This window comes from Sapajus apella, unplaced genomic scaffold, assembly GCF_009761245.1.
Source record: "Sapajus apella isolate SASKATOON/1434 unplaced genomic scaffold, GSC_monkey_1.0 scaffold108, whole genome shotgun sequence".
Taxonomy (NCBI): domain Eukaryota; kingdom Metazoa; phylum Chordata; class Mammalia; order Primates; family Cebidae; genus Sapajus; species Sapajus apella.
In genome coordinates, this window is record NW_022437048.1 from 3,050,273 (window position 1) to 3,066,659 (window position 16,387).

General features: G+C 38.6%; 1 protein-coding gene across 3 annotated transcripts in view; it reads left to right on the plus strand.

Annotated features, from left to right (window-relative positions):
- Positions 1 to 15,757, plus strand: part of STAP1 (signal transducing adaptor family member 1) — a 58,679-nt gene extending 42,922 nt beyond the window's left edge. For all 3 annotated transcript variants that reach the window (XM_032259293.1, XM_032259291.1, XM_032259294.1), the window contains 3 exons: positions 173 to 242; positions 1,301 to 1,397; positions 14,878 to 15,757. In XM_032259293.1, the coding sequence (XP_032115184.1) occupies positions 173 to 242; positions 1,301 to 1,397; positions 14,878 to 14,939 (229 nt within the window). In that variant the 3' untranslated portion in view covers positions 14,940 to 15,757. The remainder of the gene's footprint in view (positions 1 to 172; positions 243 to 1,300; positions 1,398 to 14,877) is intronic.
- Positions 15,758 to 16,387: the final 630 nt, after the last annotated feature.

The window sequence follows — 16,387 nt, forward strand, 5'->3', positions numbered from 1 at the left end:
CAGCCCCAAAAAAGACATACTGCAAACCACCAAGGATTTTTAATTTTTTTTTTTGCCAAATTACAGTCATGAAAACATAGGTTGATTATACAGGTGATATTTTATGTTTACTTTAGTTTGCATGTACCCAATTGTATAATAAAATGGAGACTAACCATTTGTTTCATTGTAGCATGCCAAGAATCAAGCACTACAAAGTGATGAGAATAGGACAGAACTACACTATTGAACTGGAAAAACCTGTAAGTAGCTATTTTTGTTGTTGTTGATGACCTTCCTCCTAATTCCTTATAGCCTCCTAGTGCTGTCTAAATAAATAAATAAATAAATAAATAAAAAATAAATAAATAAATAAATAAATAATAAAAATTAAAACCAGTTAAGTTAAGGAGCCCTGAACGTGGCAGAAGCCGGGTGTAGTGGCACACACCTGTTAACCCCAGCTACTTGGGTGGTTGAGGCAGGAGAATAGCTTGAACCTGGAAGGCAGAGGTTGCAGTAAGCCGAGATCGTGCCATTGCACTCTAGCCTGAGCAACAGAGCGAGACTTTGTCTCAAAAAAAAAAAAAAAAAAACAGAATGACTGGAAGGATTGCAAACCTTCAGGGACTAGGAAGCAACTTGTGCTAAGAACCATCTGATTAGGAAAATGCTATCCTTCTCTGTTCATCAACTCAAGTTCAAATTTCAGAAAGAAAGCATTTTCTGGCCTAACTTGAGTCACAATCTTTTGCTCCCCCTTTTAGGAAAGGGTCTTACCCTGTCACCCAGGTTGCAGTGCAGTGGCACTATCATAACTCAAGCAGCCTCGAACTCCTGGACTCAAGGAATCCTCCTGCCTCTGCCCCCTGAGTAGCTGACACTACAAGTGTGAGCTACCACACCTAGCTAATTTTTTCAATTATGTAGAGACAGGATCTCTCTATGTTGCTCAGGCTGGTCTGAAACCCCTGGTCTCAAGTGATCCTCCCACCTGCACTTCCCAAAGTGCTGGGATTACAGGTGTGAGCCACCACACCTGGCTTACATTCTTATGCTTTAATTGAGGGAGAGCAAGGTACATAACTATTGTCCACCAGATTGTCTTCAATGGGAGAGGAGGTAATTCCTCAACAGAGAATGGACATATGGTCAATTAAAAAGGAGAAATAACACACATGGATATATAAAACTATGGTCATACAGTAATCCATTGAAGTGAAGTAATGACAGTAATCGCCACTAGATTCCAACTGAGCATTCTCTTACTCCATTTTTACCCAGGTGACACTGAGTTTTCTCTCGCTCTCTATTCATACAGGTAACACTTCCAAACCTTTTCAGTGTCATTGATTATTTTGTGAAGGAGACTCGAGGAAATTTACGGCCATTTATATGTTCAACAGATGAAAACACTGGTATGTTCTTCACTTAATTGCTATATTAAAGGAAACAAAACACAATTCCCAAAACTCTGCATATGATTTGTTGTACCAGCCAGGCAGAAACTGTAGTTTAGCCTTTAAATTTGTCCATTTGGAAATCATTTTGTCATTCAGTCTGTGAAAACAGGAAAGTACCAGTACGTATTGTGAATAGAGCATGGGTGCATTCTAGGGAATGGAAAACCCTGAGGTATGTATTATCACTATAACTTTATTCTATCATTCTACTCAGCTTTATCAAACAAAATTAGAGGTAAGAGAAAACCATAATCATGTAAGTTAATGGAAACTAAATGGAATTTAAAGGTATAGTCCATCAACAAGGATGCTTAATACAAGATAAAATGAATGAAGATTAAGAAGAGATGGTGGGAACTGGTGATTAGCCAATAGATGACTTGAGAGAGTTTTACTCCACTATGAAGGCAGAAGTCAGATTGCAAAATTACGAGGAATGAGTGGGTGGTGAGGAATTACAGATAAAGATTGTAGTTAGGACCAGCTGCAGAATTTGCCAGCCCCTTGTTCATAAATTAAGAATTCCAAAAAGAGTTATAGCAAACCATTAAACCAAGCATGAGACCCTACACAACTGCACAGTTTACACACCCCTGAAACTGCCTCTTTTTGCAGTCCAATTTCTGTCAGAGCAAGCCAGGTTGAATGTGATAGTCTCTCTCTATCCTGTGCAACAGTTCTTGGTACACATGGTCACTGGCAAACTGTAAGCAGGAGAGAGAAAATATGGTTTCAGCTTGTTTGGATTTAGCTATCAAAACAAGTCCCTACAGATTATGAGGGAAAGCAACCTTATTTGGCTACCTCCACCAGAGGCATATTTGGATGGTCTCATTAATGAAAAGGAGAGTAAGTTTAAAAGTCCAAGTTCTTAAAACATGATTATGAATCTTGTGATGCCAAATAACAACAGTAACCAAAACCACAGAATCTCAGGGTCTGAAGGAACTTTACAAAATTATAGTATCTTATCTGTTTAGAACTCACCTGCACACTCAGTACAGGAAACATCTCTAAGATATGACCGTTCAGCTTGTTTGTGAATTGTGAACGTAAGAGGGCTTACATTTGATTTTTGAAGGAGCACATTTCACTTCTGGACAGTTCTCATATTAGAGAATTCTTCCTTGATACTGAGTCTGAAGCATTCCTTCAACTTCCACATATTAATCCAATTTCTGGCTTTGAAACAATATGACTTAAAATCCCATCAAGTATTTTAAAAATGTCTACAATGTCTCCCCTTAGTTTTTTACTCTCTGGCATCTGAATTATTGGTTCCTGTATGTCTCTCACACTCATCTTTGATATTCTCTTTAAGTTGTCTTATTTTTAAATATCTCACTTAAAATATAACCCCACTGAATAATAATGCTGACCATCTTTTTCTGTGTTATTTGCCATTTATATATTTTATTGGGAAAGTATTTGTTTAAGTCTTTTGCTCATATTTTTTTTTTTTTTTTGGAGACGGAGTTTCGCTCTTGTTACCCAGGTTGGAGTGCAATGGCGCGATCTCGGCTCACCGCAACCTCCGCCTCCCGGGTTCAGGCAATTCTCCTGCCCCAGTCTCCTGAGTCGCTGGGATTACAGGCACGCACCACTATGCCCAGCTAATTTTTTGTATTTTTAGTAGAGACGGGGTTTCACCATGTTGACCAGGATGGTCTCGATCTCTTGACCTCGTGATCCACCCGCCTCGGCCTCCCACAGTGCTGGGATTACAGGCTTGAGCCACCGCGCCCGGCCTCATATTTTTTTATTGGGTTGTTTTTCCTTTCATAGTTAAGTTTTGAGAGCTCTGAACATATTCTGGATACAAGTTTTTGTTTTTCTTTTTGTCAGGTATGTGATTGCCAAGTAATTTCTTAGTCTGTGATTTGTCTTTTCATTATTTTAACAGCGTCTTTTGGAGAGCAGAGCTTTAAGTTTTGCCTCTGTAGATTGTACTTTGGTGTTGTACCTGAGAACTCTGCCTAACCTAAAATCACAAAATTATTTTACTGTTTTCTTTTAGAAGTGTTGTAATTTATATTTCACATTTAGATCTATGATACATTTTGATTTTTTTTTAAGTGGGAAGGCAGAGTCACAGCTCATTTTAGTTGCATTTAGATGTGTAGTTCTTCCAGCCCATTTGATAAAAAGATTATCCCTCCAGACAGGGCAACCCACATGTATAATCCCAGCACTTTGGGAGCACAAGGCAGGAGGATCACTTTACAAGCAGCCTGGGCAACATAGGGAGACATTATCTCTCCAAAAAAATAAAAAAAATCTAGGTATGGGTATGGTAGCAAATGCCTGTGGTCCTAGCTACTTGGGAGGGTGAGGCAAACAAAAGTTCAAGGTTGCAGTGCACGATGGCTGTGCCAATGCACCACAGCCTGGGCAACAGAGAGACCCTGTCTCCAAAAAATTAAAAATAAAAATAAATGGTTCCTTCTCCACTGAATTGTCTTTGCGACATTTGTAAATATCTATTGACCATATTTGTATGGATTGATTTCCAATGATATATATTCCTACCCTTTTGCCACAGTTACTATAAGTTTATAGTAATTATTAAAATCAGGAGGATTACTTTGTTCCTGGCTTTTTTTTTTTCCAAATTGTTTGGACTAGTCTAGTTTCTTTGCCTTTCATTATAAATTTTAGAATCAGCTTGTTGCTATCCAGAGAACAATCCTCCTGAGACTTTGACTGGATTATGTCGAATCTGTTGATCGGTTTAGGAAGAACTGACATCTTCATATTGAGTCTCCCAGCTGAGGAATGCAGTATATACTGGTACATTTGGGCTGTCCTTGATTTTTTTTCATAGTGCTTTGTTTCAGCATAGAGCATCTGCACATACTTATTTTGATTTATATCTATTTAATTTTTTGTTGCCAGTAAATGCTATTCTGTAAAATTTGAATTATAATTGTTCTAATGGTTTGGCTCTGTGTCTCCACACAAATCTCAAACTGTAATCCCCAAATGTTGAGGTATGGACCTGGTGGGAGGTGATTGGATTATGGGGCTGGTTTCCCCCATGCTGTTTTCCTGATACTGAGGAAGTTCTCATGAGATCTGATGGTTTAAAAGTGGCCATTTCCCCTGTGCTCTCTCTGTCTTTTGCTACCTTGTGAAGGTGTGCTTTGCTTCCCCTTTACCTTCTGTCATGATTGTAAGTTTCCTAAGGCTTCTATAGCCATGGGGAACTGTAAGTCAGTTAAACTTCTTTGATAAATTACCTAGTCTCAGGTAGTATCTTTATAGCAGTGTGAAAACAGACTCATACAGAGATTTGGTACTGGCAGAGTGGGGTACTGCTATAAAGATTACCTGAAAATGTGGAAGTGACTTTTGAACTAGGTAACAGGCAGAGAGTAGAACAATTTGGAGGGCTCAGAAGACAACAGAAAGATGTGGGAAAGTTTGGAACTTTCTAGAGACTTATTCAATGGTTTTGACCAAATTGGTGATAGTGACATGGACAATGAAATCCAGCTGAAGTGGTCTCAGATATAGATGAGGATCCTGTTGGGAACTGGGGTAAAAGTCATTCATACTATGCTTTAACAAAGAGACTGGTGGCATTTTGCCCCTACCCTAGAGATCTGTGGAACTTTGAACTTGAGAGAGATAATTTAGGGTATCTGGCAGAAGAAATTTCTAAGCAGCAAAGTGTTCAAGATGTGACCTGTTTTTTTTTTTTTTTTTAAAGCATACAGTCATATGCATTCACAAAGAGATAGTTTGAAATTGGAACTTATGTGTAAAAAGGAAGCAGAGCATAATCATTTGGAAAATTTGCAGCCTGGCCATATGGTAGAAAAGAAAACCCATTTTCTGGGGAAGAATTGAAGCTGGCTGTAGAAATTTGCATACGTAATGAGAAGCCGAATGTTAATCACCAAGACAATGGGGAAAATGTCTCCAGGGCATGTCAGATTTTCAAGGCAGCGGCTTCCATCACAGGCCTGGAAGCCTAGGAGGGAAAAATGGTTTCATAGGCTGGACCCAGGGCCCCACTGCTTTGTGCAGCCTCAAGACATGGCACCCTGTGTCTCCTCTGTGCCTGCTTCAGCTGTGGCTAAAAGGTGTTGAGGTACAGCTCAGGTCGGTGCTTCCGAGTGTGCAAAACCCAAGCATTGGTGGCTTCCATGTGATATTGGGCCTGCGGGTGCGCAGAAGATAAGAATTGAGATTGCGGAACCTCCGCCTAGATTTTAGAGGATGTATGAAAATGCCTAGATGTCCAGGTAGAAATCTGCTGCAGGGGTTGAGCCCTAATGGAGAGATTCTACTAGTGCAGTGCAGAGGGGAAATGTGGGGTTGGGGCCCCCACGTAGAGTTCCCACTGGCTCTGTCTAGTGGACCTGTGAGAAGAGGACCACCATGCTCCAGATCCCAGAATGGTAGATTCACCCACAGCTTGCACCATGTATCTGGAAATGCCACAGGCACTTAATGCTAGCCCTTGAAAGCAGTTGTGGGGCTGTACCCTGCAGAGCCACAGAGGCAGAGCTGCCCCTGTCCTTGGGAGCCCACCCTTTGCCACAGCATTCCCTGGATATGAGACATGGAGTCAAAGAAGATTATTTTGGATCTTTAAGATTTAGTAACTGCCCTGTTGGCTTTCAAGCTTGCATGGATCCTGTAACCCCTTTGTTTTGGTAAATTTCTCCCATTTGGAATGGCTGTATTTACCCAATGCTTGTATCCCCATTGTATCTTGGAAGTAACTAACTTGTTTTTTATTTTACAGGCTCACAGGCGAAAGGGACTTACCTTGTCTCATATGAGACTTTGCACTTGGACTTTTAGGTTAAAGCTGGAATGAGTTAAGACTTTGAGGGACTGTTGGGAAGGCATGATAGGTTTTGAAATGTGAAAAGGACATGATATCTGGGAGGGGCCAGGAATGACATGGTTTGGCTCTGTGTTCTCACTCAAATCTCATCTCAAATTATAATTCTCAGGTGTTGAGGGAGGGATCTGGTGGGATGTGACTGGATCATGGGGCAGTTTCCCCCGTGCTGTTCTCATAATGAGTTCTTACAAGATCGGATGGTTTAAAAGTGGCTGTTTCCCTTGCACTCTCTGTCTTGGCTATTGTGAATTGTGTTGTCATAAACACAGGAGTACAAATATCTCTTTAGTACACTGATTTCCTTTCTTTGGGGTATATACCTACCAGTGGGATTGCTGGGTCATATAGTAGTTCTATTTTTCTTTTGTTGAGGAGCCTTCATTATTGTTCTCTATGGCTGCTTTACTAATATACATTCCCACTATCACTGTATGAAGGTTCCCTTTTCTCTGCATCCTTGCCAGCATTGGTTACTGCCTGTCTTTGGAATATAAGCCATTTAACATGCGATGAGATGATATCACATTGTAGTTTTGATTTGCATTTCTCTGATATCAATGATGTTGAGCACATTTTCATATAATATTTGTATGTCTTCTGAGAAAAGTCTATTCAGATATTTTGCCAATTTTTAGTTGTTTTATTAGATTATTTTCCTATTGAGTTATTGAACTCCTTATGTATTCAGGTTATTAATTCCTTGTCAGATGTGTAGTTTGCAAATATTTTTTCCCATTCTGTGGGTCATCTCTTCACCTTAATGATTTTTGTTTTGTTTTGTTTTGTTTTGCATGGCTTTTTAATTTAATGTGATCTCATTTGTTCATTTTTGCTTTGGTTGCCTGTGCTTGTGGTGTCTTACTCAAAAAAATTTTGTCTAGACCAATGTCCTGGAGAGTTTCCCAGTGTTTTCTTGTAGTAGTTCCATAGTTTCAGGTCATAAAGGGATGTTGAATTTTATAAAATGCTTTTCCAGCATCAATTGAAATGATCATATAATTTTTGTCCTTCATTCTGGTAATATGATACATTACACTAATTGATTTACATATGTTGAGTCATCCTTGTATCCCAGGGATGATAAATCCCACTTGATCATGTTCAATGATCTTTTTAATGTGTTGTTGAATTTACTATGCCAGTATTTTGTTGAGTCATTTTACATCAATGTTCATCAAAGATACTGGCCTGTAGTTTTTCAAAAATGTCTTTGTCTAGTTTTGTTATCAAGGTAATACTAGCAATGCAGTATGACGTCGAAAGTATTCCTTCCTCTATTTTTTGGAATCATCTTAGTAGGATTGATATTAGTACTTCTTTAAACCTTTGGTAGAATTTGGCAGTGAAGCCATTGGGTTCCTGGTTCTTCTTTGCTGGGAGATTTTTATTATGGCATTGACCTCAATATTTATTATTGGCCTATAATAAACAATGGTTTTGGATTTTTCATGGTTCGATCTCGGTAGGTTGTGTCTAGAAATTTATTTCTTTTCTATTTTCCAACTTATTGACATATAGTTGTTTATAGTAGTCTCTAATGATCCTTTTAATTTCTGTGATATCAGTTGTAATGTCTCCTTTTTCATCCTGTATATATTTGGGTCTTTTCTTTTTAGTCTGGGTAAAGGTTTATTGCTTTCTTTTTTTTTTTTTTTTTTTTTTTTGAGATGGAATCTCACTCTGTCACCCAGGCTGGAGTGCAGTGGCGTGATCTCAGCTTACTGCAACCTCTGTCTCCTGGGTTCAACTGATTCTCCTGCCTCAGCCTCCCAAGTAGCTGGGATTACAGGTTTGCACCACGACAACTGGCTCATTTTTGTATTTTTAGTAGAGAGGGGGTTTCACCATGTTGGCCAGGCTGGTCTCGAACTCCTGACCTCAAGTAATCCACCTGCCTTGGCCTCCCAAAGTGTTGGGATTACAGGAGTCAGCCATCATGTCCACCCTGTTTGTTTTCAGAAAGCGAACTTCTCAATCATCTTTTGTATTTCTTAAAATTTAAATTTCATTTATTTCTGCTGTGACCTTTGTTGTTTCTTTTCTTCTACTAATTTTGGTTTGCTCTTGCTTTTGTAGTTCTTTAAGATGAATCATTAGATTGTTTATTTGAAACTTTTCTACTTTTCTGATGTAGATGCTTATTGGTATAAATTTACCTCTTAGTACTGCTTTTGCTGTATCTCATATGTTTTGGGCTGCTGAATTGCCATTTTGATTTGTTTCAAGAAATTTAAAAATTTCCTTTCTAATTTATTCACTGACCCACTGGTCATTCAGGAGCCTATTGTTTAATTGCCATGTGTTTGTATAGTTTCCAAAGTTCCTCTTATTACTAATTTCTAAGTTTTATTGCATTGTGGTTGGAGATGATGCTTAGTATTATTTCAATTTTTTGAATGTTTTAAAGACTTGTTTTGTGGCCTTACATATGGTCTATTCTTGAAAATAATCCATGTTCTGAAGATAAAATGTGTATTCTGTAGATGCTGAATGAAATGTTCTGTAAATATCTATTAGGTTGATTTGGTCTATAGTGCAGATTATGTCTGATGTTTATTGATTTTGTATAGATGAAAATTGGATGTTGATGTCTCTAGCTATTATTGTATTGGGGTCTATCTCTCTCTTAAGCTCTAATAATACTTGCTTTACATACATGGGTGCCCAGTGTTGGGTGCATATATATTTACAATTGCATCTTCTTGCTGAATTGACTCTTTGATCATTATATAGTAATATTTCCTAATTTTCAACTTGAAATATATTTTGTCTTATATAACTATTCCTGATTTTAGATTTCTATTTGCATGGAATATCTTTTTCCATCTTTTTAGTTTCAGTCTATGTGTGTCTTTATAGGTGATGTATGTTTCTTGTAGATAAGATTGGTGAGTCTTGTTTTTTATTCATTCAGCCACTCTATGTCTTTTGATTGACGAGTTTAGTCCATTTATATTCAATGTATTATTGATAAGGACTTACTACTGCCATTTTGTTATTTGTTTTCTCATTGTTTTGTGGTCTCCTCTTCCTTCTACCTTCTTTCCTTTTTTTTTTTTTTTTTTTTGTGAAGGTGTTTTTCTCTGGTGGTATCTTTTTTATTTTTTGTGAATGTTGTTTTTAAATTTGAAATACCATGAAGCTTTCAAATAACATCTTATAATCCATTATCTTAAACTGATGACAACATTGACTGCAAAAACAAACAAACAGAAACTAATAATAGCTCTATATTTTAACTTCATACCTTCACTTTTTTTTTCTTTTTCACTCTTGTGGTCCAGGCTGGAGTGCAATGGTGCAATCTCGGCTCACCACAAACTCTGCCTCCCAGGTTCAAGTGATTCTCCTGCCTCAGTCTCCCAAGTAGCTGGGATTACAGGTACCTGCCACCATGGCCAGCTAATTTTTGTATTTTTAGTAGAGACGAGGTTTCACCATGTTGGGCAGGCTGGTCTTGAACTCCTGACCTCAGGCAATCCACCTACCTCAGCCTCCCAAAATGCCAGGATTACAGGCATGAGCCACCATGCCTGGTCACTATCTTTTTATACTGTGGATGTCTTGAAAAATTGTAGTTATTTTTGATTGGTTCATCTTTTAGTCTTTCTACTTAAGATATAAGTAGTTTACACATGACAATTATGGTGTTTTACTATTCTGTGTATTATTACCAGTGAGTTTTGTTCCAAAGAAATAAGACGATTTCTTATCACTCATTAATGTCCTTTTCTATCACATTGAAGAACTCTCTTTAGCAATTTCTTGTAGGGCGAGTCGGGCATTGAAATCGCCCAGCTTTTGTTTGTCTAGTTAAGTCTTTATTTCTCCTTCATGTTTGATGGATATTTTCAGTGGATATACTTTCTAGGAGAAAAGTTTTTTTTTTCTTTTGCACATTAAATATGTCATGCTCTCCTCGCTTATAAGATTTCTACTGAGAAGTCTGCTGCCAAATGTATTGGAGCTCCTTTGTATTTTATTTGTTGCTTTTCTCTTGTTGCTTTTAGGATCATTTCTTTATCCTATCCTTGGGAGTTAGAATATTAACTGTCTTGAAGTAGTCTTCTTTGAGTTAAATCTGCTAGGTGTTCCATGACCTTTTGTACTTGAATATTTATACCTTTCTCTAAATTTGGAAAGTTCTGTTATTACTTTGAATACACTTTCTACCTTGGTATCTCTACTTTCTTTTTAAGACCAATAACTCTTATATTTGATCTTTTGAGACTTTTTGTTTATTCAGGATACTGTAGGTGTGCTTCATTCCTTTTTATTCTTTCTTCTTTTGTCTCCTCTGATTCTGTATCTTCAAATATCCTGTCTTCAAGCTCAGTAATTCTTTCTTCTGCTTGATCAATTCTGCTATTGAGAGACTCTGATGTATCCTTCAGAATGTCAATTTTTCAGGTCCAGAATTTCTGCTTGACTTTTAAAAATTATTTCAATCTCTTTGTTAAATTATGTGATAGGATTCTGAATTCCTTCTCTGTGTTTTCTTTTCATTGAGCTTCCTCAAAATGGCTATTTTGAATTCACTGCCTGAAAGTTTACATATCTTTATCACTCTAGAATTAGTCACTGGTGATTTAGTTCATTTGGTAAGGTCATATTTACCTGTATGGTCTTGATGCTTGTGTTGATGTCTGGGCAGTAAAGAGTTAGGAATTTTAGTCTTCACAGTATGTGCTTGGTTGTACCCATCCTTCTTGGAAAGGTTTTCCCAGTCTTCAAAAATAATTTGAGTGTTCTAATCTAAGTCTTTGGTCACTGCAGCCACATGTACATTAGGAGGCATCTGGGCCCAGGAACACTGTGACTCTTGCAGACTTGTAGAGGGACTGCCTTGGTCTTGGGGTAATATCCAAAAGAATGTCCTGGTCTACCAGGCAGAGACTCTGTTCTCTTCCCTTACTTTTCCCCCAACGAATGGTCTCTCTCTCTGTGCTGAGCTGCCTGGAGCTGGGAGAGGGGTGGACACAAGCACTCCTATGGCCACCACCACTATGACTGTGCTGGGTCATACCTGGAGCCAGCACAGTACTGAGTCTTAGCCAATGCCAATGGTGATCATTGTTTGGTTACCGCTGATGTTCACTGAAGGCTCAAGGGCTTATTCGGCAAGTGGCTAATCCAGCCAAGCTTGTGTCCTTCCCTTCAGATTGGTGAGCTCCCCCATGCCAGACCAGAGTGAGTCAAGAAATGCCATCCAGGAGCCAGGGCCTGGAGTTAGGAATCTTAGCAATCTACTTGGTGCTCTATTCTACAGCAGCTGAACTGGCACCCAAGGTACAAGACAAAGTCCTTCCTACTCTTTACTCAGGCAGAAAGAGTCTCTCCCCATGGCTACCACCGTCCTAGGCCTGTGGTGAGTGCTGCCTGGCTACCACCGATATTCACTCAAGACCCAAGGGCTCTTCAATCAGTTTGTGGTGAATGCTGCCCAGGCCTAGTTCTCTCCATTTTGTGTAGGGGACTCCTCTCTGACCCGGGGTGGGTCCAGAAATGCCATCTAGGCACTGGATCCAAGCCCAGCATGGTACAGGACTTGCCCAGGACCCTCAGTCTTTGTGGCCTAAACTGCCTTTCAAGTTTATTTAGAACCCCAGATCACTTTAGCCTCTGGTGTTGAGACTATTCGGAGATCTGATTCTGACCACTGGGATGGACGATTCCTCTCTGGCTAGAGCTCATCTAAATGCTCCCCTCTATAGCACTGGCTGAATTCTGCCCTATGCTGTTTTCTCCTGTGACAAGTAGCACTGAGTTCCAATGCAACATGCTACAGTCACTGTCCTCTCCTTTTCCTAAGGACATAGATTTTCTCTCTGCACCAGCAGCCACTGCAGGGAGATGGGGGAAGAAACCAGGTTGACAATTCAAGACTATTTTTCCTACCCTCTTCAGTGTCTCTTTAATTGCTATGATGTTAAAACCAAGTATTGTAATTGCTCACCTGACTTTTTGGTTCTTGTTAAGGTGCTTTCTAGTGTGGACAGGTATTTAATTTGGTGTTCCTGTTGGGATAGCTGGAGGGTTCTATTTGGCCATCTAGCTCCATCTCCTCCCTCCATTGGGTTTTTGGTTTTGTTTTCTTGAGATGGAGTCTTGCTCTGCTGCCTAGGCTGGAGTCCAGTGATGTGATCGGCTCACTGCAGCCTCCACTTCCCAGGTTCAAGGAGTTCCCTGCCTCAGCCTCCTCAGTAGCTGGGATTACAGGGACCCACCACCACACCCAGCTAATTTTTGTATTGTTAGTAGAGACAGGGTTTCACCATCTTGGCCAGGCTGGTCTTGAACTTGTGACCTCGTGATCCACCCGCCTCAGCCTCCTAAAGTGCTGGGATTACCGGCGTGAGCCACCGTGCCCAGCCTCCATTGGGTTTTTATAGCTTTTATTTCTTTGTTGAGAACATCTACCTTTATATTCATTTCAAGAGTGTTTATGACCACCTAATGAACCATAGCTGCCTTAAGGTCTCCATCTGATAATTTCAACATCTTAGTTATCTAAGTGTTGGCATCCATTGTCTTTTCCCTTGATAATTGGGGAATTGGGTTGAGCATGGTGGCTCACGCTTGTAACCCCGGCACTTTGGGAGGCCGAGGGGGGCAGATCATGAGGTCAGGAGTTCAAGACCAGCCTGGCCAACATAGTGGAACCCCATCTCTACTAAAAATACAAAAAAATTAGCCAGGCATGGTGGTATGCATCTGTAATCCCAGCTATTTTGGAGGCTGAGGCAAGGAGAATCAATTGAACCTGGGAGGTGGAGGTTGCGGTGAGCCGAGATCACGCCACTGCATTCCAGCCTGGGCAACAGTGCAAGACTTCATCTCAAAAGTAAAAAAAATAAAAATAAATAAAATAAAATTGGGGAATTGGTTACATTCCTCTAGCTTTTTGTATATCAAGTAATTCCTGGTAATTCATATATCAAGTAATTCTGAATGGTGTCTTGGACATTTTGAATATTACATTATGAGGCTCTGATTCCTGTTAACATTCTCTGGAACATGTTTTAAAAGCAGGTAACCATACTGATTAGATTGAACCAGTTCTGTCTCAGTTTCTGTGGGAAGCAGTTCCAACATTACTTCAGTTTTCAAAGCCTCTGTTACGCTGTTTTCCGTATTTCTCAGGAATCATCAGCCTGAGACTTGGTGATAGTTTATTCCTTAGTTTAGTTGTCATAGCCTTTGGCATCTGTTTTGTATCTGGTTCTGTGCATGCACAATTCAGAGGTGAGCCTGGAACTTGTGTCACTTCAGAACTAGGAGGTAACTCTTTTCCAGCTGTCACCTCTCTAGGATTTCTCCATACTCTCCAGCCACCAAGGGTCTTTTTTCTTGGTGTTCTTGCTAGAATGATGGAGCTTATTGATGACACCTGTGCTATAATTGCAGTTCTGCGACTGCAGCTGCCCCAATCTCTCCAAGAAATTAGTGATAGGAAAGAGAAAAATGTAATTCCAATTCTCCCCTCTGTCCACTTTTCCCGATTTCTCTGAATGGAAGGATGAATTTTCTCATGGGATTTTGGGTGCCCATGCTGCCACTGCCACAGGCTGCATCTTGACTAGGGGCCATCCTTAGGGCAGGGCCAGGAAAAAAAAAAATAGACAATAGAAATACTGAAAAAAAAAAAAAAAAGCACTATTGATATAAAATGCCAATGATTTTAGAAACAGACAACTAAACTGCTATTGGTATGTGACTAAACTTGTTCAGTTTGCTTTGTGATTAGGAACAAAATACTCATCCTCCCTGCATTTCAGATTCCTTTGTATAGGGACTGGGGAATAATATAAGAACAGATGGAATTAGAGGGGCATGTGAAGAAAGACTTTAAATAATTAGAATATCATCTGGAGAGTAACATATATTCTTTCAAAAGCAGAAAGATGGAAAAGTACATGAGAATGAAAACAGGACTTTCTAAGAAAAGCTACTCAAAGATCAAAACTTATCTTGACAAATAATGCTGATGTTTTAAGAAAACTTTGTGGAACCCTAAAATTGCTTCAGGAATTTGCACTCATATTTGGTTGGGGCACAGTGAGACTGCTAGTACATTAAGCTTCAATTTACCTTGAGTTGGGAAATGGGTGTTGTAGAGCAGGTAAGGGTACAAATCTGGAGATTTGGAAAAAGTTAATATGTAATAAAATATTATCTAAAAGAAAACAAGGTTTTCTTTGATCCTTGTTAACCCATGTCAGCATTCGGCTCTCTCTTACACCAAAAGAACAACAATGGAACAAGAATGGTCAAAGATATTTCCCAGCTCCAGAAATGTACAGTTTAAACTAAAAGCACCTTCAAAATATAAGGCAGGTAACTGATATTAAGCTAAAGAGAAAGAAAAAAAATATTAGGAACAAAATTACAAGTCCAGGACAAAATAAAATGTAAAAAAGGCACCTGAATATTTAGTATTTATTTTCCTAACATTTACTACCACACTAGCAATGTTCTGAGCACAAGCAGGAAAATCAACTCACTGAAAATAAAGAACCACCTTTTTCTACAATATTGGTTCTCTAATTAAGTTTTTCTACCCACAATTTCTAGGTCAAGAACCCAATATGGAGGGGAGAAGTGAAAAGTTGAAGAAAAGTCCACACATTGCATGAAATAGAATGTGAAAGCTCCTTTGTGTATCTTGGTAATTTATATTTCAAAAGAAAACCATACTCTTAAAAAGAATTACCTATATTCTCTTGATCCTGATTTCCAAGTCATTCACTTGAACACCAGAATTAGAATTAAACATTGTACCATACAATTTCATTATCTTATCAGAATGAAACCAATTCACAGGGAAACCAGAAGACTATGGCTGTGGTGGTAACCTGCAGATATACACATTCCCATGCACTGAAAACACATAGTACTTTCTAGATGGTTTTCTTTATTTAGGCCTCAATTAAATACATTTCCTCTATACAATTCCCACAGCAGTTTCTCTAGTTCTAAATTCTACTAATTCCCAGAAAACCTAAGTTTTGTTGAAATCTGATTTGACTAATTTATCAAATACGCATTTTAATTACCTAGCTGGAAGTTACAGACATGAAATGTACTAGGAGAAGCCCTTTCCAATGGAAATACTATATACCACATTTTTTTGTTAATGGAAATAAATGTATCCATTCCCATGTTTCTTCCTGATGTCATCTTTTTGCAGTTCAAAATCAACCCATTACTTCCTCACAAAGATGGTGAAAGTCTGTTTTGTAAAAACAGAAAAAGTCTGTTTCATCTTGTTTTGTAAGTATGGTGAGCCTGATTATAAATACTCAAGTTTTTAAAAAATACAGAACCATCAGCCCCAGACTACATCTACTGAATCAAAATCACAGGGATTTTTTTTCATAATTTTTTTTCTTCAAAAGCAAGCTTTTAAATTGATTTTGATGGTTATTCAATTTGGGAATCACACAATCAACTATAAATGAAAAGATATAGTCTATATTCTACAGAGGAAAGAGTTTGTGAGACAGAAGGAGAAAATAGCCATTGACAAGTCAAGGAGAGAGGCCTCATGGGGGGTAAAAATCAACCTAGCCAAAACCTTGAACATCTAGCTTCTAGAACTGTGAGAAAATAAATTTGTGTTCTTTAATCCACATGGTGTGTGGTATTTGTTATGAGAATCCTAGCAAATGAATTCAGTGAGTTCTCTAGGATTCCTAAAAATATGCAGAGTTCTCTCAGACTTACTGAATTATAATTTCAGGGGTTGGGGAGGGGGGCTGGGGCTGGTCCAGAAATCTGCCTTTTAAGCACACACCACAGGTCATTGCTATACATAACAGATTTGAGAACCAGTACTTTAAGATTTACTGTATTATGAAGATAAATAATCTGTGTAGCAATATATGCAAAATCAAATAAGGCTTTCTTTTAAATGGAAAGGCAGTGTCAATTAGGAATCATAAATAAGATAAGAGTTGGGACATAAAGCCTGAGCATTTAATATAAGTATTTATTGAAATGTATTGAGTATTTATATAAATCACTGTGTTAACTGATGTAAAAATTACAAAAGCAGCACATATATATTATTCTCAAGGGTTTT